We start from the raw sequence: 21,431 nt of genomic DNA, 5'->3' as shown, positions 1-21,431 counted from the left end.
GGTGAATCCAACCTGGCCTTAGCGCTAGTAAACCTAGAATAATACAGATACAATAATCAGGACTTCTTATATGGCAGGTATCGTCAAATAGAGGCACATGTTATATGAAGAGGTCAAGGGCCTCATGTGTTGGTGACCAAGTACCTCGCTGTTTAGGTGTACAGGCACGCAATTCTCAGCTTCTATGTAGCTGCCTATATGTTTTAGTCCCCAAACCACTACCAAACTGGACAACCAATACCTGTAACTCAGACATCCAGGAAGATCTCTGATTCATACCCCATTCCTCCTTTCTCCGCCTATCCTTTTCCAAGACTTACACAACTTTAGAGAGTTGTTGGCCCAATTGCTGTAGTCAACATGGGATAAAATGTGAAAGCGTAACAGAAACCATCAAACATGGCAAAGAACCTACAGAGTAATTTTTAACAATCAGCTAATTACAATTATAATATTCACACCTATCTCTCACACTTGCTCTATTACATGAGTAGACAGTATGACCCAAGGGAAGAGAAGAGTACATCTCTGGTCACTCACGCACATCACCAAACACTTTACACAAATATACCAACCTGCCAACCACACACTACCCCACAGTGTAGAGCGCTAAACATTTGATAATGCACTTTTGTGACACACAATAGGGATATACAGCAGTATATTAATACTACAATAAAACACTTTTAAATCACTATAAGTTACATCTCAGGGAATAACTGAGAGCTTACATTAGATTATGGCAAGGATAACCTAGGCAACCTTTGCAATATTCGTATATCACGAGAGGCAATCAAACTTCTCTAGCAGCCCTTCAAAAATAAGAAGGATAATTTAGTATTTATATAACACTTCCTGTCCACAGATTGCTGCTTTGAAATGCTGTACATAAAACATGTTCAAGGAAGAGCATAGAGTGCCAATAACATACTAGTTAATGACTGTGTACTCAGCAAGGAAACCAGGTCAAGCATCTCAAATGTATGTCGCTGGCGAGATGCAGCACGATGAAAGTGTTAAAAAACACAACGTTGAGATAAGCAAGAGCCAGGTGAAATACAAAGTGAACTGAAGTGTGTTCAATCAAAGAAATCTCCAAGTCGCATCAACTGCTTAAAAATGTGTACAAAGGTATACCAATGATCGATATAGTTAAACATTCTCGGTCACTGTCACTGGGCTAGCTAAAGCACCACCTAGCTTACCATTGTGAAGGCTGTGGCATGATCTTAGAAATTTCAAATATACCTCGAGTATTGAACTGATGCAGGCACTTACCCTAAACTATACTGGTCAGGGTCAATGATGGCTCTTCTGTCCATCCTCCCCACACCAAGGTTGGTCTCTACAATGCTGACCGAATGCCGCTGCCTCCTCTCTTCATGCAGACATGCTGGTACAGAGTCGAACGAAGAGTTGCTGACAATACTGGATCGTGAAGAAATTTCACTATGACCAGAGTCTGAAAAGTTGTCCACTGTGCCACTAGCAGGCAAAGAGTAACCTACACATTGAACAGAAAAACACAAACCAAACAAAAAATATTCAGTGAAATGTAAAATGTTAACAAGCAATGCAAAGAGCAAAAAATACTTCAAGGGGCATTAAAAATATACCACTTCTCTGAACAGGTTCTATGGATGGCCATCTCCAAACCACAAGTGGCAGTAAAAAGAATGGTTAGAGATCCCTTTTCCTGAAATGCAGTACCTGCTCAACTCACAAACATACACATTATCTCTCTCAAGAGGCAAAGACCAATTTACTCACAACATGACACACACATTTCTCTTCTCTTGAGGCCTATCACACTTGAATGCACCCACACATGGCATGACTGATTGAAAGCCCCATAACATGCCTGACACTACCTCACACATCCAGCACTACACTCAAGTCTTATAAGTAGTAGTATACTACACAAGCAGCCATTTACAACAGCAGGTGGAATCAACAAGCCTTCGAGACATTTACACTACACATACATAAATTCAACACATATTAAAGGCACAAACTAACTCTCCAGATCCATCTCCCACAACACTCACTTCATCAGAACTCTCGGTGTACCTCAGAGCCCAGTGGAAACACGTCATATAACTCAGAGCAAAGCAACATTCAACAGATCCCCTGTTCATAAAGACCGCAATAGTCACTGAGGAGCACTGCAGAAATATCAATAACATAATAAGACGTGCATGAAGGAAATCAGCCAAAGATGAATGCAGCAAGCCTCTTCTTTACAAAACTATGAACAGGGTTTTCAGTCCCCTCGAGGAAGTTTTTAATTGGATTAACTGGGGAATTTATTTTGTAATAGTATACTTGTGGGAGTGAAGGGCCTACAGAACTAGAAAGCCAGAGTTCTGTTTCTACCTTTCCTTGGTGAACTCTGTGGTGAAGTTGGAGGTGAGGATAGGTGTGAAGATGCATTCGATATGGTATCTTCAGACTGCTTCTTGTGTCGCTCTAAACTTCCTTCTTCAGACAGTGAAAGAATTTTCTTTAAAGATTGTGGGGAGTTGATACCTAGAAGTAAACAAAAGTAATCATTAGTACAAATCATTACAAAGCTACGAAGATTACAAGCAAAGCTCAGCAAAATGAACAGAACACTTGAAAGAAAACAAATCCAAATACTGAGGTCAATTGTATCCAAAATAGATTCTTTTTTACCAACCTCTTAACCAATTAAAAGGCACAGGATAACCATTTCTAATGAAGCTGTTGCATTTCCAGAAACTTTTCGCCTTACCAGATGTGGAGCTTAGTGAAATTAGCAGACTGGGGACCACTGCAGTGTGAGTATCGTAACCTCACCAAAGGCATGACGCAAACAAGTACTGGATTCATGCACCTGCATAACAAAGTTTCAGTGTCTGCATACTCCTCTGTCTGACAATTTTCCAGGATACCAACCTGACTCTAACTATGTCCAAATCAGGAATTCCTTTAGTTACCTTAAATACATTAGTCCTACTTTGACAAACACAGCCAATATCAAAATCTGAACTTGTATGGTTGACATTTCAGAGCGAGGTTTTTGTATTAAAAATAATATCTATCTCAGAAATGTTCCACAGAAGCACTAAGAATTACATTTAACTACAAAAACAAATGGACAAAATGTAATAGAAGGACTATATTTGCCTTACATTTTATACAGTCACTACGAAATTATATTTTAGGACAACTCATTTAGATGAAGGGGACAGAGGACCCCGGAAGTGAACTGATTTATGTGTTGGAACCTAATAATCTTATCTGAGGGAGGGCATTACAGCATGAAGTGGAAGACGCACAGCAAACTCCTTTGAACATGTGGATTGTTAACAGAATATTCTGCAGATGATACTGTGCTATGCTGTATTTTCAACTGTTGGTTGATACTTAATAAAAAAATTATATGTAAATAAAAATATGCGGTTCTTGCCTTCACAAACGACTTCTAATTCCAAATGAAAAAGAAACTGCACGCAGTTAGGTGTGTTGTGGCCACTCGTTTCCCGCATATTTGATTTCAAAAGGTAGTTCTAAATCAAAGGTAGTGCTATAACCATCGGTGAGCCAAACATCAACTCGTGAAGGACGGGAGTGCACCAGGGATCTGTAATGCTTAGTGATACTCAAACTATCTGTAATGTTTAGTGATGGTGGTGCGTGTAATACTTAGCAATGGTGATGTCTGCGGCCTAGGTAAGGCTATACTGAGATTATTTGTGCCATTTTTCTCAAACTATATTAATATGTTTTGCCATTTTAAGTGACATTAATATTTGATTTGACTTTTGTGTTTAAAAGGATTATTTTGGGAGAAATAAACAATATCTCTGCACGGACACATTGAATTTTAATTAGTTTATAACATTCGTGGTGTAACATTAACAACATAGACCATTTTGGTGGGGGCAGCAAACTGTCTGTCATCCTGGCAGCAGTACCCTCTTTGTGACTTGTTATTCCACTATTCTACACTGTCTCTATCCCACTCTTGTACATTCTTTTTCATTCCCGCTTTCTCCCCTTATCACCATTTTCCTATCTTTCTCTTCCCCTTCTCATTAGATCTGCGAAGTCTGATATTGAGAAGTCCCAGTGCCCACAACCTGCAGCATAAGGTGCAAATTAAAACACAGTAAATCTACCTTTAATTAATTAAATCAGCCTCTTAGTGTTTGCTAGACGCGCTGAAACATACCAACTTATTTGACACTCGTGCATGTTTTTTAGAATAAGTGTTTTGACAGCTGTAGCGAATAACGTCACAACGGGGAGATGCAAGATGACAGGTGGCATTGGTGTACACACTGAGTCACAGTGGTGTGAATTAGCTTGCAATCAAATTGCAAAGGCAGGCACAGAAAATCATCTGTATATAGAGTGAATCAACATAGATTGTGTTAACATACCAAATGGTGGCAGGTCCTTCACAGGTACTTTCTTTCTAGAGGGATAAAGTGATACAGCTGGGACCTGCAATGCCTGGTTCACTTTGCTTTGCTGCTGCAGTTTCTGCTGGGTCCCTGCCCTGGGGGCCACTGGAGAGGTCTCGGGTTTACCAGATCGCTTGTCACATGAATTTTTAGGCACTGCGGAGGATGAAGAAATTGGAAATCAATGTTAAAATATAGGTTACAAAAGATGAAAGACATGTTATTCAGGTCAGTAAAAGCATGTTGTACATGTTAGCTCAAGCATTAAACGCAGAGCTGACGCAGTGTTTGACACTCTCCCTGACATTTCTGCACAGATTAATTTTTCTTCCATAGTAGGGCAACCTGAGGCTGCCTGATTTTTTTTTTTTTAATAAATTTTTTTTATTATTCGCAACCGCCTTCATACCGTCATCCTTTCCACAACAGGTGCATACAATACATAGTAATATATTGCTCTCGTGAGTTCACATACAATATTATCAGGCAACATATCCATAAGAGTGTACGGTATTATCCAAGTTACTATTTCCCGTCTCATTGGCTGTTAACAGCCTCCCCACTCTGGTAACTATTACCCTCAACTTTCCCCCCCAACAAAATGACTACCCCCTCCCCCCCCCCTATCCCTCCCCCAGTGTGCTCCCCCATCAGTTCCAGTTTCAATGTGTCGTAACTTCTAGGTACATGCCCACTTTGCGCCGTCACTATTACCCGGCCTCTATCCCCAGGGCCCCCCGCGCTCTCCCCTTTCACCACCTTTTCCGTTCCCGCCATTCCCTCCACCCTCTCAACGCCCTGTGGTCTAGCAGTTGGTCGGTTCATCTTCCTGGCCTGCGCCAGCTCTACGCAGCTCCTCAATTAGCGCTTCCCAAGCTCGCGCCCCCTCTAGCCTGAGGCTGCCTGATATTGGTGCCAGAGGAGGTCACATTGCTTTTTGTCACCCTAGAACCAGCCACAATTGAAAATCTGATATCAATCTACTGAAATTTAGAAAAGCACATCTCATGCTGCTGAGGCTTCTTAAATGTCAGGCAGGTATTAAAACAATTGCTTGATACATCCAGGGTGCTCTCTGGGAGTAAACACACAAACACAGAAGGTTAATAACAATAAAAATGTAGATCAAAATCTTATGTCGCTATCTTAGCAAAAAGTAAAGTGGAAAACAACTGTACCAGAAAGCAACTCACTGGAAGCTTGACACCCACTGAAGTGATGCTTGCAAACCAACTATCAACCCGGTGCTTGAAGCAACAGGTTTCAAAGACACAGCATTACAAATTACTTCAATGATTCTTACTAAGGTTTTAGAAACATTATTTTGCTCCTCAATTTATGATTGAAACACATTTTTCTGTTATGTGGAATGAGTATTTCAATCCTGAACAACTAAATTAGCCACAGACCCAAGACTTCAGACTGGCACTGAAGGTGTCTTCAAGGAAACCTATATCGTTCAGATTTTTCACTTCGGTATTATAGTCCTTTAAAATGGTGTGTATCTGAAATGATCACACAACGTTTTAGCACATTTTCCCAAAAACCTTCTTGCAAAGTAACATTAATTGATTTTCTGTACTTGAAGTAGTAACAATTTCCGCCTTCCACAGCATTATTTTCTTGGCCTCAATGAATCCTTCCGATTCTGCATCGAATGAGAGGAGTACAAGATTAGGAGCCCAATCTTTACTGACAGTGTGACAAAGAGCAGAGTACACCCACTGTCGAAGTAGTATGTAGTTGTACATTCTGCTAGCTCTGTCAAACAAACTGATGGGGTAGAAATAATACCCATAACGAAGGTTTATTCACTTCTGCAGTTCATTAGAATGGGATCAGAATCCTTGCTGCAATGGCTGTGTTGAGATGGTCAAATAATGAATACTTCTATCAAGCACATAATAAACAGATCTCTTTCACATTCGGATTGCTTTTTATCATTTTTATTCATAAATTACTTAAATATTGCGATAAGACAAAATGACATGTCCAAGATGAAAACAGCCTACACGTTTTGTTCCTATTAACATGGGACTTCTTCAGGGCGACGCTCGATATTGTGGGAAGTTTTATCTTCAATCACCAGTTGTGTGTTCAAAACTCTTAATTGGATGTTATAACCTCTTCCATAAATTCAATGCCTATTAAGCCTACCAACAGCACCATCACTTTCAATCGCGTTATCTTGTTCCCTCCCGCACTCACTTTATAATCCCATAGTCAGGTAATCCCAAAAAGTTTTTTATATATATTATAGAAGTCCTCTTTCATCAGGCCTCAATTTTATCGGCCCTTCATGCGCATACCTGCGCCCAAACAAGCGTATCTCGATTTGGTTTGAATTGAGACACTGCTGACGGCTGACTCGTGCGAGGACCAGGAGGCACCACACGCTTCTTGGGGCGCAGGTACGCGCAGGAAGGGCTGATAAAATTGAGGCCTGATGAAAGAGGACTTCTATAATACATATTAAAACTTTTTGGGATTACCTGACTACGGGATTACAAAGAGCGCGGTAGGGAACAAGACACTGCGATTGAAACGGATGGTGCTGTTGGTAGGCTTAATAGGCATTGAATTTACGGAAGAGCTATATGAGGTTATAAAAACCAATCAAGAGTTTTGAACACACACCTGGTGATTGAAGATAAAACTTCCCGCAATATTAAGCGTCGCCCTGAAGAAGTCCCATGTGAACAGGGACAAAACGTGTAGGCTGTTTTCATCTTAGACATGCCGTTTTGTCTTATCTCAATATGTAAGTAATTTATTAATAAAAATGATGAAAAGCAATCCGAATGTGAAAGAGATCTGTTTATTATATGATTGATAGAAGTCATTTGCTGTCATTTGTTCTCGTACAAATAATATATAAGCATTGTGATTTGTAAAAGATCTCCTTAGACTCTCTCAAAACATTATTTTGTGCTCCTCAAATTGTGTAGTTATATGTATAGATTTGGGGTATTTCGGTTGACCCAAAAGAGTGAGCCCTTTTAAGACATTTGGGACAGACGGTGTGCAGGCAAAATTTAACCATAACCTTTATCCTGTTGTGATATTAAATAATAAATACTCTAGGCGGGACAACAAAATCCTGCAAAAACAATAAGATGAATTTCTGAAAAGGCTAATTAGAAGTCCCAAAATTAACATCAAGCACCATTTTACACCTTAAATGATGTCTACAACCCATAGCGAAGATCCTAGAACAGAAACCAATGTTACTCTGACATTCTAGATGGTCAAAAAACGAAGGTAAATTAACCCAGGACATTATCAGAGACTGCACGTCGCAGGACCGTATGTTTAAGATTTTGTGCTTCCCAAGATTAGGAAGTCACTGTAAATTATCAAAGACAACACACATTTGTGGGAGTCTCCGCAAGAGATAGCACAGTTCCCTAACAAAAATTCTAAAGCAATTGGTTGAGGAACAAAGTGGGCTAGTTCCTAATACTGGAGAGGAGACACGACCGACAGTTGCACTTTATTTATCCTGTTCTACCCACCAGAGATCTCAGAGCTATCTTGGTTGGGTTCATAACTCATACCATAGATTTCTTTTAACAAGATTCCGTTTCTCCATTTTTCATCACTTGGCTGTATTTCCTACAGGCACCAAGTGGGTACAAAAAGATACTAAATGCCCCTGTGATAATGAGACGCCTCAATCTACTTTACACATAACCATTGCCTGCAAGTTCTACCTTGAAGGCAGAAAGAATTATCTCAGGGCCTTTGCTAACGGAAGGCTTGTTTATATTTAAAACCGCTTAATGGAAATGAACGATATAAAGACTTGTTTTGTTACAGCGTCTTTCGTAGCTTAAGCAATTAAAACAAGAAAAGCACTCAGGATCACTTGATAACTGGGGTTGTATTGATTAGGGTGTGATGCATTGGCCTCTTGTCCTTTTTTTTGATGCGTCTCTTTTAGATTAAGGTACTTATTTTGAATATGTTTTATCTACATTTTATCGTTTTAAAACGGATAAGATTGGATGAGTTTTTATTTATGTTATTTGTCATAATGTTATACTAAATTCTATAGTTATATGGTCAAGTTGACATGTGCCGAATAAAGATTATTGATTCGGATTTGAATACTCTTTTCAGGAGGAACCTTGGTAGTACACCCGCAGTGCTGTGGTTGTAGGTGTCAAATATACAAAACACTTTCTCAATTTGTTAGAGACCAAAAGTATTGCATTTTAACTGGATATTCTACAGTGCAACTCACATGTGTTGGTGGATTGTTCACACTGCAACGATAGTGTCTGCAAGTTCTCTTCATCCATCTCAAGATCCAAGTTGGATAAGTACTGCTTCACCTTCCGTGCCATCTGGGCATCTTCATACAGCTTCTTTGCATTGAGGAAGGAGCTGCGCCGCACCCGTTTTTTATGTCCACCAGTCTGAGCAACATCGAGCACTGCTGCGTTTGTGCTGCCCTGGCTAAGCGACCTAACAAGCGGGGAGAAAGAAGAAGGAAGGGATGTAGGTCAGCCCAAAAAGATCAGCTCACGCACATGCAGAACGCCCCATATCTTGAACATGGCCTCGGTCCAAACTGTTGAACTATAGGAAGGGCGACGAAAACTAGCAAAGTGAAAGAGTACTATTATTATTATTTATTACGTTTGATAAAGTTTTCAGTCTATAAGGACCTATACAGGAATGCTTCCTTACACTAGAAGGTTTCCAGTCATTGCTCTTGTGCATTTTATATCCCAAATGAGAGCGGCATAAAAATCACATGCAAGTAGATGCAAAAATAATATAAATAAAAACAAGCCACTATCGCACTGCAACTTTTATTGTTACTGGATTTCCAACATTGTCATCTACCATACACATTATTGGCATTCAAATGATCCTGGACAACATTGGAGATGCTACCAAAATCAAACAGATACCAATAGATATTTTTACACTCCCCAGTAGAATCCTCAACTTGTTCTTAGTGTTATTTTTTTCCTTGTAAGTAAAATAGGTCAATTTGTTAATGAGGAAACATCAAAAGGCATGCACTGTTTTAAACATATGGATATGGAGATGCTGACAGGTGGCTTATTAGGAATGAGGGTGGTGTCACGGGATTGGTCAATAGTAGGTTAGGCTCAGCTGTAGAAAAGAAGGAGCTGAAAATGTCTCACGAATACTGCATGGACAACTATCTACAGAGAATGACAAAAGCACTGCGCTCCCTACGCAACATACTATTTCCAGCTCAGGAGTTCTGTAGGTAGGAATGGCTTCTCATCTATTTTTGTTATCTCTACACTGATGGATAGTTTTTGCTCAGTCACAATTCTTGTATACTCATGATGGATAACAATGATCTTGGGCAGGTTACTACTGAATTTAATTAAAGACTATAGTCATTTCAATAAAGTTTAAATATTATTACAGTAAACTGGACAACCAAGTGTACTACTGTGCGATGATCTTAATGAAGCAATAACTAGACACTGTCCTTCTAGGCATTAAGCTTATCACAAATGTTCAACCTGTGTCACTGTTCTACTATGACGACTCCTCAGATGCACACAGGACTTTCGGATTCAAAAGGTACTTTTGGAAATAGTGCAACAATCTGCAGCAGTAGGAGGGATACAGCACAACAAAGGGAAGCAGCATCAGAAAGGTAGGTCAGCAAATGGGAAACAATGCAAATGGGTGGTGGAGGGGTAATGGCATGGAGGCTGAGCCCGAGTTCTCACCAGCCACTTACCCCAAGCTCCTCCATTTCTTCTTCCTGCAAGTGAGAGCCGTGGAGAGTAAAGCATGTGTATAGAAAGAGACAGAGAGAGAGATCACAAGCTCAGAGAGACAGGCCCAGGCTGCAGGACGAGCAGTACCAAAAGCGTTCACATAGTCACATTCAACCCATCACCCACAGTAGTACACTGGCAGCAACACAACTGACCTTCAGCATTCACTGCATGTAGTTAAACTATCATTGTTCATAAATTACAAAGGTCCATTTTACCACTGCTTTCAACCGTACAATCAGCAGATACATACTTCCGGATTTGGGAAGTTATCCCAGGTTAAGCGAGGCAAAAACATCCTATCCACAAATATATCCCAAAAATCTTCTAACAATATCCCGCGGTGCTTTCAATTCAGGGGTTTGATAAGTATGTGACAAAAAATGGAGTGAAAGCAAGGGGATCCATATATTTGATGCTTTTACTTAATCTCCCCAAAACAGGTCTTTTGAACAGATATCCATTAAAAACTTACAAGGAATTATAACCTGCCCTGTGATGATTGACATTTAATGCATATGAGACAGTTAAACACTAGTAATTATGGAGCTGGTGGTGGGATGGTCCCTGGCAGCAGATTCAAAAGTGAGGTTGAGTGAGTGGCAGCAGATGAGTTGGACGAGGGCTGGTGATTCTCATCCCAACCCTTTCTATTTATTAAGGGTTAAACTCTATACACGAACACTACAGGCACTGAGTGAGGCTAGATGATGACGATAATATTAGCACATTCACGCTTTCAGTTCTTACAAAGTTTAGAATATATATATATATATATACACACACACATTTCAACAAACAAACATACATATACATACATATATATGTACACACCCACAGTTATTTTCCTATACATATATTTCTCCTGGAAATTCATGCAAATCATATTAGCCTCTTGTATAGAAAAACACACCTCACTTTGTGAGGCAAGTGCAGCAAGATGGCCAAATTATCATTGAATCCTCTCTTTATGAATGACATACCTTGTCCTGAACATCAAAGCTGGATCCATGTTCACTGAAGCCATTCTGCCAACATGGCGGATTTCTTTTGCAATCATTCGCAGCTTCTCAAAATTGACCAAGCCCTCCACTTTGGAATCATTACCTGAGAGGAGATAAAAGAAGGAATATGTTATTGGTGGAATCAGCTGAGCATTAAGATCCATCGATCTGTTCACTAGAACAGATCAATAGGATTTGGGTGTAATTAACCTTTCAAGATTCAAAGTGACCCTCATACAGAGCAACATCTGGTGGGATAGAAGCAACACTAACTCGAGAAGTAAACTTTCAGAATTCAGCAGCAAAAGCATTCAAAGTAGAAGCTGCAGCCACAAAGTAGTCAGAAGAAAAGCTGTTGCAAAACGCTCCTGGGAGCTTCTAGGACCAGCACACTTGAAGATTACGTTCGGTATTTGTAGTGATTTTCTGTTCTCTGGGGTGCAGGCTTGAAGATAGACTTGTAGAGCAGAGTCGCACAAGTCACTTACTTGTGTAACAATATATCTGTAAGAGACATTAGTTAGTGATAGATTCCTTACCTTAGAATATCCCCAGGTGTCAGACTGGATCCGGAAAGTTTTTCGTCAGCAGTACCGCTGCGCGTCGGTAGGCGTCATCATGCGGCTCCGCGTACGTCGCTGGCTTCGTAGCCTCTGAGACGACGTAGTCGGAGCTACTTAGACGTGCCCAAACGCGCTGACGTCCGTTCTGTACACGACTTTTCCGCGCCAGAAAAGCAGAGCCATGCCAGGGACCGACTACTGGTGCAATAGAACTAGGGCCCTGAATAGGATGACCTGAACCCTAGAGAACAGTTTGCAGAACGGGGAGGATGGGCGGGCGGTTAGGAATCTATCACTAACTAATGTCTCTTACAGATATATCCTTACACAAGTAACTTGTGCATCTGAAAGAGACACGTTAGTGATAGATTCCTTACCTTAGAATACATACCCAAGCAATACCAACCCAGGTGGTGGGTCTGCGAAGTGAGATTACACCAGAAAGTCACGGAGAACTGAACGGCCAAAGAAGCAATCTCTCCGAACTTGATTGTCAAGGCAATAGTGCTTAGTGAAAGTGTGCAGCGAGGCCCAAGTGGCTACTTGACAGATGTCTTGCAGGGGGACACCGCGTCCCAATGCTGTAGTAGCCGTAGTCGCCCTGGTAGAATGGGCGTGCAGTCCTACCAGAGGTTCCTTCTTAGCCAGAGAGTAACAGGCTTTAATGCATAGGAAAACCCATCGGGAGATAGTCCGCTTGTGCACAGCCCGGCCTTTCTTGGCACCCACATAGCCAACAAAGAGCTGGTCACCCACCCGGAACTATTGTGTGTGGTTGAGATAGAACGAAAGCGCACTTTTTGGGTCCAGACGGTGGAGCCTCTCCTCTTGAAGGGTGCGGAGGCAGAAAGAAAGTGGGCACAGTGACAGTTTGCCCGAGATGAAAGGCAGAGACTACTTTTGGCAGAAAGGAGGGACTCGGTCGAAGCACAACCTTGTCCGGATGAATAGCCAGGAAAGGAGGTTTACAGGAAAAAGCCTGGACCTCACTCACCTGCCGAGCGGAGCTGATGGCCACCAGGAAGACAGTTTTCAAAGTTAATAACCACAAAGGACAGTTATAAAGAGGATCAAAGGGAGCGCACATCAAGTATGTGAGAACCAGGTTCAAGTCCCATTGAGGTACCACAAAAGGAATAAGAGGGGGAAAGGTGAGTAATGCCTTTGAGAAATCTATTGACAAATGGGGACTTGAAAAGAGAGGGCTGATCAGGCAGCCTAAGAAAGGCCGAAAGAGCTGAAAGGTAGCCCTTGATAGTGCCCAGAGCAGAGCCCTGCTGGGCCAATGAGAGAAGGAACAAAAAGGACCTCAGAAAAAGGGGCAGAAAGGGGATCCACAGCTTTTGCTGTGCACCATGCCACAAACTTCTTCCACCGGCAGGCGTACACAGTTTTAGTTGAGGGACGCCTGGCTGCCAGAATCACATTACAGATTTCAGGAGGCAAGTCAAATGGATTTGTCGGCGCTCAATCTCCACGCAAGGAAGTGGAGGCTTGACAGGTTCAGGTGGAGGACTGTCCCCTGTTGCTGCGACAGGAGATCCCCCCCAAAGAGGCAGTCGTATCGGGGGATCCACGCTCAAAATAAGTAGCTCGGGATACCAAACTCTTTGAGCCCAGTCCGGTGCCACAAGAATGACTTGGGCCCAGTCGCGTCTGATTTTCTTCAGAACTCTGGGTAGAAGTGGTATAGGCGGAAAGGGGTACAACAGACCGCAACTCCACTCTCGACGAAAAGCATCTACGAGCGAGTTACACCTTGCAAACTCCAACACGCAGAACTGCTGACATTGCGCGTTCTCTTCGGTGTCGAATAGATCTAACCAAGGCTCTCCCCACTGTTGAAAGAGACCTTGCGTCCGAGTGAAGACACCATTCGTAATCCATCATGCACCTGCAGATGAGTTTGTTTGCCCTGGTGTTCAGTGAACCTGCCAGGTGTTGAACCATCAGGGAAATGCCCTGATGTTCCAGCCATGTCCAGAGGCGCAAAGCCTCCGGACATAGGGTCCACGACCCCACCCCGCCCTGTTTGTTGCAGTATCACATGGCGGTGGTGTTGTCTGTGAATACCTGCACTACTCTCCCCATGACAGAGGGAAGGAATGCTTTCAGTGCAAGTAGGATCGCCCTGAGCTCCAAAAGGTTGATATGGAGCTTGGATTCCACTGGACACCAGAGGCCTCTGATCTCCACCTCTCCCATGTGGCCGCCCCATCCCAAGAGGGACACGTCTGTCACCACTGTGTGACCCGGTTGGGGAAGGAAGAGGGATCTGCAGCTGACCCAACGCTGGTCCGTGAGCCACCACTGCAAGTCCTGTGCAGTGCCCTCTGAGATCTGTACGTAGTCGGACAGGTTTCCCCGATGCTGCGTCCACTGGAACGTCAGGTCCCACTGCAGAGCCCGCATATGCCACCTGGCATGATTGATAAGCAGGATGCAGGAGGCTATGAGGCCCAGCAGCCTCAGGGTCTTCCTAACCGAAACCCAGGACCAGGGCCGAAAGATTGGAATCATAGCCCGAATGTCCCGGACTCGCTGTTCGGGAGGATAAACCCGAAACTGCGCCGTATCCAGAACCGCTCCGATGAAGAGGAGCTTCTGAGAGGGAATCAGGTGCGACTTCGGCACGTTGATGGAAAACCCCAGCAAATGCAGGAGGTCGGCCGTAGTCTGGAGGTGGGAGGCGACTGCCTGGGGCGAGCCCGCCTTCAACAGCCAGTCGGCGAGATAGGGGGAAGACTGAAACCCCCGATCTGCGCAGATGAGCTGCGACCACCGGCATCACTTTCGTGAACACCCGAGGGGCGCTGGTAAGGCCGAAAGGGAGCACGGTGAACTGAAAGTGCTCGTGGCCTACCGTGAACGGTAGGTAAAGTCGGTGGGCCGGCAGGATGGGGATATGAAAATAAGCATCCTGCAAGTCCGACGCTACCAGCCAGTCTTGCAGGTCTAGGGCAGACAAGACCTGAGCAAGCCTGAGCATCTTGAACTTCTCCTTCCGGAGGAAGCGATTGACGTTCCGGAGGTCTAAGATAGGACGCAGGCCCTTGTCCTTCTTTGGAACCAAGAAGTAGTGGGAATAACAACCACGACCTACTTCTGGCGTCGGAACGCGCTCGATGGCCCCCTTGGCCAAGAGGGCTGCAACTTCCTGCTGGAGAACTGCCAAGTGATCCCCCGACATGCGGTGGCACTGAGGTGGCATGGCTAAAGGGGTAGACTCAAAGGGGAGGGAATAGCCCCTTCGGACTATCTGGAGATCCCACCTGTCCGAAGTGATGGTGCGCCAGTGGGGGAGGTGATGGCGAATCCTGCCGCCCACTGGTGTCCGGTGGGCCTGAAACACCGGATTAGGAAGGTTTTGAGGCAGTGGTGCAGGGGCGGTGGTGGATTGACCCACCCTCTGGGCCCGAGGCCCACCACGGCAGGCCCCACGACCGCAGCTGCACTGAGGTTGAGGTTGCATTGGCCGGCGGTTCTGAAAGAAATGCGCTTGGGCGCCTCGACACTGACCTCGAAAGGAGCAAAAAGCAGACCACGAGGGAGCGCGCGTGGAGGTGAGACCCCTAGGATTGGGCCGTAGCCCAAGAGTCCTTAAAGTGTTCCAGGGTGCTATCCGCCTCGACACCAAAGAGGCATGTGCCATCAAAGGGCATGTCCAACAGAGTGTTCTGGACATTCCCGGAAAAGCCAGTAGTTCGGAGCCAAGCGTAACTGCGTAACGCCACCGTTGTGGAAAGAGCCCTGCCGAGGGAGTCAGTCGTGTTAAGTCCACAACGGATAGTGAATTTTGCAGCATTTCTCCCCTCGGTAATGGCCTGGGAGAGCACTACCTGAGCTTCCACAGAGCACTGAGGCAGCACCTGTGCCACGGTGTCCCACACAGAATGTGAGTAGCAGCCCAACAGGCACGCAATATTCACCGCCCGCAATACGGAACTAGCAGAAGTGAAGATCTTTTTCCCAAATTGGTCCAGTTTCTTAGATTCTTTGTCTGGAGGAGCAGAAGGGAATAAGCTTGGAGAGGCAGAGGCTTGGACAACCAGACTCTGAGGCGTCGGGTGTCGTGTGCGAAAACTGGGGTCGCCAGACGATGGTGGCGTGCTACACCCTTATCCACCCTATGTAGGTTTGTTCCAGGTGCGTACCAGGATGTCAGTAAGGGTGTCATTGAAGGGCAGCAGCGGCTCCGCAGAGGAGGACGCTGGCTGCAGCACTTCAGTCAGGAGATGGGTCCCGATAGGCAAAGAAGGGAGCTCGAGGTTAAGAGCCTCAGCCGCCCTTTGCAACACCACAGAAAAAGTCCCAACCTCCTCCGAAGCTACGGAAGAAGGGGACAGGGTACATGGGTGTGGAGAGAAATCCAGATCACCTGGACCTTCCATATCAACCTCCCAGTCCGGCTCATCCTTGCACTGAGCTGCGAGAGGGTCCTCAGACCCCTCCCAGTACTCCCCTTCGTCCGCCGGCTGTGGTAAGAACCCTGTAAGGACAAGGTGCCCAGGGAAATGGGAAAAACTCCCCACCTGGAATTGGAGGGTAGTAGACCAATCCAGGATCGACGTAGTCCTGCGCCCTGTCCGGTGCCGCCCCCTGGTGCCGGCAGTGGTGCCAAGGCCAGAGTCGCCGCAGGGGATCGTGCCGGCGTAGCCGGGGCCAAAGGCGGTGGCACGGGGGCAGAAAAACCCAACGGGCCCACGGGGCCCGAAGGTGCTCCGGAGGGACCCGATGGGCCGAACAAACGGCCCATAACCGACAGGAAGACCTGTATTTTGTCCGGAGTCGCGGGCCCGGGAAGGGCGGGTAGGCCACAGGCAACAACAGAGTCTCCGTCGGAGCCGCGGGGGAGTGACCGCCCGCCCCCTCCACCGCGTCCCGCGACCGATGAGGGGTAGACAAAGAGCGACATCACTTCTTCGACTTATTATGGTACAGAACAAGAGAAACAAGTTCTCAGAAACCAAGGTAATATATTAACATGGGGTACTGCTCTCTCTCAGATCTGCGCTTGCTGGCGAGGAAAAAGAAAGAACTGATGTCAGCGCGCGTGGGCGCGTCTAAGTAGCTCTGACGACGTCATCTCGGCGGCTACGAAGCCAGCGACGTACGCGAAGCCGCAATAACGACGCCTTCCGACGTGCAGGGGTACTGCTGATGAAAAACTTTCCGGATGCAGTCTGATGCCTGGGGATATTCTAAGGTAAGGAATCTATCACTAACGTGTCTCTTTCAGATACAGAAATATCCACAAGCTGGAATTGTGGGGGAGGCATACAGTGCTGACGCGTGTAAAGAAGACATATATATGCTCACAATACTATTCTGTGTTAGACACTTAGGATACCGTCAAGAAAACAGGGCATACGTTAAGGAGGACCCACCTCAATTTGTTGAACCCCACCACTAACTAAGTTGGACAGTGCAGCCTATAGAGTTTTCCTGACCTATTGTGTCAAACTGTGAAAATATCTGTCCACAAAATAAATAAAATTAAGGATTGCATTCCTTCCGTGTTTGTATCAGTTCTGAAATGCTTACTACACAAAACTATCTGACACCTATTTCTAATACCTCACATCCAAGGCTTGGGACTTGGAATGATAACTTAAACTAGGGTAAATGAAACACTGCATCAGACAATAAAATAGAGCCATTCTAAAAGGATGGTTGCATTGCATTCCACTTTTTGTTTCATCTCGCTTTAACCATTTCCTCTTATGTGTGTTTCTCCTGTGGTTCTACCAACTTTGAATAACTCTAGCCGTGTTACTCCTGAAATATTTTATAACAATTGTATTTTTTGTGAATAGATGGATTTGTGTCCTCAACAATCTTTATGCAAAACGTGTAGTACAACTTAATACATTTGATATAAAAAAAGAAAAGCACAACTGATGCAAATATATACAGCAAATAATGCACATTAATAGCGAACATTGGTTTACCGTTAAAAATTTTTTTTAAAAAATAAACGGCTACCCACTTACTAGTTTGTATTCTTAAATGCGCACACGTGCATCTAGTGTTTCCTAGAACACGCGCATTTGGAAAGCAGAAATCTGATATCATCCAGCTTCCCAACAAAGCAGGCACAGTACAGATGAGGGCAACACAGGGTTCCCTCGTACTTTACTTGGTGAGAACTCCCTTATAAAACCGACATTGTCATTATGATGGATTGATTGATGGCTATCACTACATTTCCAATAATCTCTACCTTGGTGGATCCTACCTGTAGAGGACGATTACATAAAACTAAATATATTAACAATGTATATTACATTTCAAGCAGGTGTCATGAATATTCCCTACTGATATGAAGAACATTGGTTTATTTCCTCGAGCACTGGACTGTGACGACCATCTAGGGCTCCAAGTGTGTCGTGATGCCCACCTAAACTTTGCAGGGTTTGCTACCTAGAACAGGTAGGGCACAGAGTGTAGGGTGGCATTGGGGCTCACCTTCATGCAGGAAGGTAAGATCCTTCTTGATCACAGGGAAGAGAGGGATGATGGGAGGCTGCAGGTTTTGACTATTGAGGACATTCCGATATTTTGCCATGTTCCTTGATGGGTCAAACAGGTCCTGCAGATCCTGGAAAAGCTTCTCGTATTTGCTGGGAAGTTTTTCCCATGTAGCCCGAAGTCTCGCCACGGGAGCCAGATTGAGACCGCTGGAAAGAAAAAAGGATGAGAGAAGAAATGTATTCCTTTGCACCCCACTCTGCAAATAATGATCGTGCTATCCTTATCCCCAACTAATATATGTCAAACGTTCTACTCCACCCTCAACAAGCTCCCTTGCCATCAGACAGCTCTCTGTCATGGAACTCACCCTCCTTCAGTCGGTTAATACCGGTTTTCCCCAAAAATGTTTACACGCCTGCCCTCTCATGCTTTGCCAGCTCATTACTATGCTTTAGGTCACCTATCCTACATGACACCCACTCTCAAAGCTTCAAAATGGCAGTAGTTAGTCCCAAGATCTCAGCCAACATTTCTAAATTTCTCCTAATTACCTTCCTAGTGTTTCCATGTCCCTCCAGGGGATCGCCTTCAATTGACTCACAGAATAGCTTAAAATCAACATTCAGTGTAAACCCAAACACCCACGTACTTCCACCTCTATTACTGCTCACCAGAACATACTCCTCTCCAACACATTCTTACTGTATTCTTAGGCACCTTCAACAATGTGCATCAAAACATTCAACTATGCGCTATGTGGAACTTAGGAATGCCACATCCTGTCCCTGCCGCCACGGCCCAACTAAACAGACTCGGTTTCATGGTAAGAGCAGCCAGACATCTGCTCCCACCCATCTTCCCATGGTCCTCCGTGAATGCCCCATCCTCAAGGGTCTCCTCTTCTTAAGGTACACCACTGCCTCATCCATCGCTGACACTTGTATCACCTTCTCAATCACCTCACCCATTACCTCGCTCACAGAATGCTTCTACCCAGCCTTAGTCCAGCCCGAACATTGCTCTGCCTCTTTCGCGGCAGCCAGATCATCTCCTCCACGACATTTATTTCTCTCAGAATACATTACACCTAAACCATGAAGTCCACTTCAAGAGCAGGATGCAAATCTTTCCCCTCAAAGCAATGACCATCACCCTCACCCACGTCATCCGCCTAATGTGCAAAAGATCGGTCTTAACAATTCGCTTGTTCTAAACTCTTTTTACAGCACTAGCCACAGGCAGGCTGAATATCGCTGCAATGTACTCTGAAGCCTTCCCCAGCACTCTTTCCAATCCAGTAACAAAGGTCGTGTTGTTGCCACCTGTCCCAATTCATTTTCCCATCCGGCCCACTGGCTCAATACTTAATAGAGCCCTCTGCTTCATAACCACATTATTTAAATCCCTGCATTGCCTTGAATGATGGGCCCGCAAGCCGTTCACAGAATCTCCCGACACTTATTCACTCTCCTCCCCGCATGCCAGCTCTGAAACCACCCTCGACCCCCTGCAGCCGGGTTTACACAAGCAGAAACTAGAAATGCAGAAATACGTGCACCACTCCACTGGCATGCTCCTCTCTTTAATGAGGCTGCAGTCGTTGGAACCTTCACATCTTAAATACAAGGAGTGAAGACCACTGGAGACCCAGGGCCAATGTTTCGGAATGCCCGGAGCACAGGCCCCACGCCAGAACCGAACTACATGGGCTGGAGGGGGGACTTGAAACCAACCCTCTTCGTGCTCACAACTTAACTCATCTCGCCCCAGCACGGCAACAAAGAATGACATTCCGATTTGGCTGTTATCTCCCGCCACTTGGACTGCACTTTTTTGTGTGACCGCAATATAGTGCTTTGAAGTAACCATACAGTTACACACAGCACTTCAGGAGACTTCCACCTAAATAAATATATACGGCATTACAAGTTTTAAATACTTTGAAACGGGCATTTAAAAACTACCTCCACGCAACACTGGGCAGTGTGCCTCACAGAGGACATTTGTAAATTAAATGGGCTGTAAATGAAGTTATTCCCCGACAAACTCCTGGAGGGTGTGTCCGGGCATCTCTGCACGTTTTACAATCCCCACTTCCCCAAGCCACATAACCACCAGCACCTATTGGAAATGTAAGAAAGTCCCTTCGTTTCAGTACAGTGGGCACTGGACAATGAGCCGGGGGAAACGATGTACGGCTCCTTCTGGCTTCACCCCTGGGTCTCCATGCAGTGAGTGTACATCAAACGGGCGCAACTTGGAGACTTCAGCGGCTTCCAGACGTCCTCATCTTGGCCAACTATCCGCTGCTCACGAGTAAACATCGCCCATTGCTCTTTTATCGCTACGGCCTTTGGTCACAGGGAGCCCCTGTTCTCTCATTAGCACGCACAAAGTATTCGATTGCCCTGTTCCTCGCTGCACCGGGTGAGACATTGTGCTTTTTCGCGTGACACTGCATGACAGTGGGAATACATTCAGCAATACTGTATCACAATGCACGTCGGTACCACAGTACCCTGCTACAAAAACAGGAGTCTCCAAATCTGGTTATTCGCTGTAATTACGTCACAGCTACAGAAAACAAAGCTCGACTTTCACAGTCGCCTAACATTAACCAATTATCCAAAGGCCTTTCTTAATTTATAGCGCGGAATGATGGAACAAAAAAATACCTCTGAGAAACCGTGGACGTTGTTCCAAATAAACACAAATTTCTTAATCACAAGCGTCGTTCTACTTTATATGTGTGTTAAATATTCCAAAATACTTGAAGCCCTTTAACAAATGTGTATGGTGAGCTAATATTACAGATAGAAGCTGTGCATACCTGGGTGAAAAACATCCTCGTTTATTTCGAAGTAACCATTTACAATTCTATATGTTCCGCTAATAAGACAGGAAGGAGCCTCGCAATCACTTTCAATAAATGATATCTAGCTTTGAGTCATTTAATAAAAGTGACTGGATATTGCAAAGTAGTTCTTCAAATGGCCACACGAGGGAGACAGAGCAGCAAGTAAAAAATATCACACACAACTTACCAAAACTTGAACAAAAGGGAAAAAAAGTCAACATTATAAAACAAATGTGAGTTTAAAGCGGGCTTTCAAACAGACAACGCCGAGATACAATACCGGGCGGTGAATTGCGCAGTTTTCAAATGGCTGCCTGTAT

The 21,431-nt window shown here is 44.6% G+C and overlaps 1 protein-coding gene across 31 annotated transcripts in view; it reads right to left on the bottom strand.

Annotated features, from left to right (window-relative positions):
- Positions 1-21,431, bottom strand: part of RAPGEF2 (Rap guanine nucleotide exchange factor 2) — a 960,874-nt gene that overhangs the window by 66,098 nt on the left and 873,345 nt on the right. For 19 of the 31 annotated variants that reach the window (XM_085641742.1, XM_085641743.1, XM_085641745.1 and 16 more), the window contains 7 exons: positions 18,249-18,460; positions 11,197-11,320; positions 10,174-10,197; positions 8,680-8,903; positions 4,410-4,589; positions 2,377-2,529; positions 1,279-1,504 (listed from right to left, as the gene is read on the bottom strand). In XM_085641742.1, the coding sequence (XP_085497868.1) occupies positions 1,279-1,504; positions 2,377-2,529; positions 4,410-4,589; positions 8,680-8,903; positions 10,174-10,197; positions 11,197-11,320; positions 18,249-18,460 (1,143 nt within the window). The remainder of the gene's footprint in view (positions 1-1,278; positions 1,505-2,376; positions 2,530-4,409; positions 4,590-8,679; positions 8,904-10,173; positions 10,198-11,196; positions 11,321-18,248; positions 18,461-21,431) is intronic. The other 12 variants (XM_085641746.1, XM_085641747.1, XM_085641749.1 and 9 more) reach the window with 1 other exon arrangement.

This window comes from Triturus cristatus, chromosome 2_2 (genome assembly GCF_964204655.1).
Source record: "Triturus cristatus chromosome 2_2, aTriCri1.1, whole genome shotgun sequence".
NCBI lineage: Eukaryota > Metazoa > Chordata > Amphibia > Caudata > Salamandridae > Triturus > Triturus cristatus.
The sequence above is the reverse complement of the archived record's forward strand: the minus strand, read 5'-3'. Positions and strand labels throughout refer to the sequence as shown.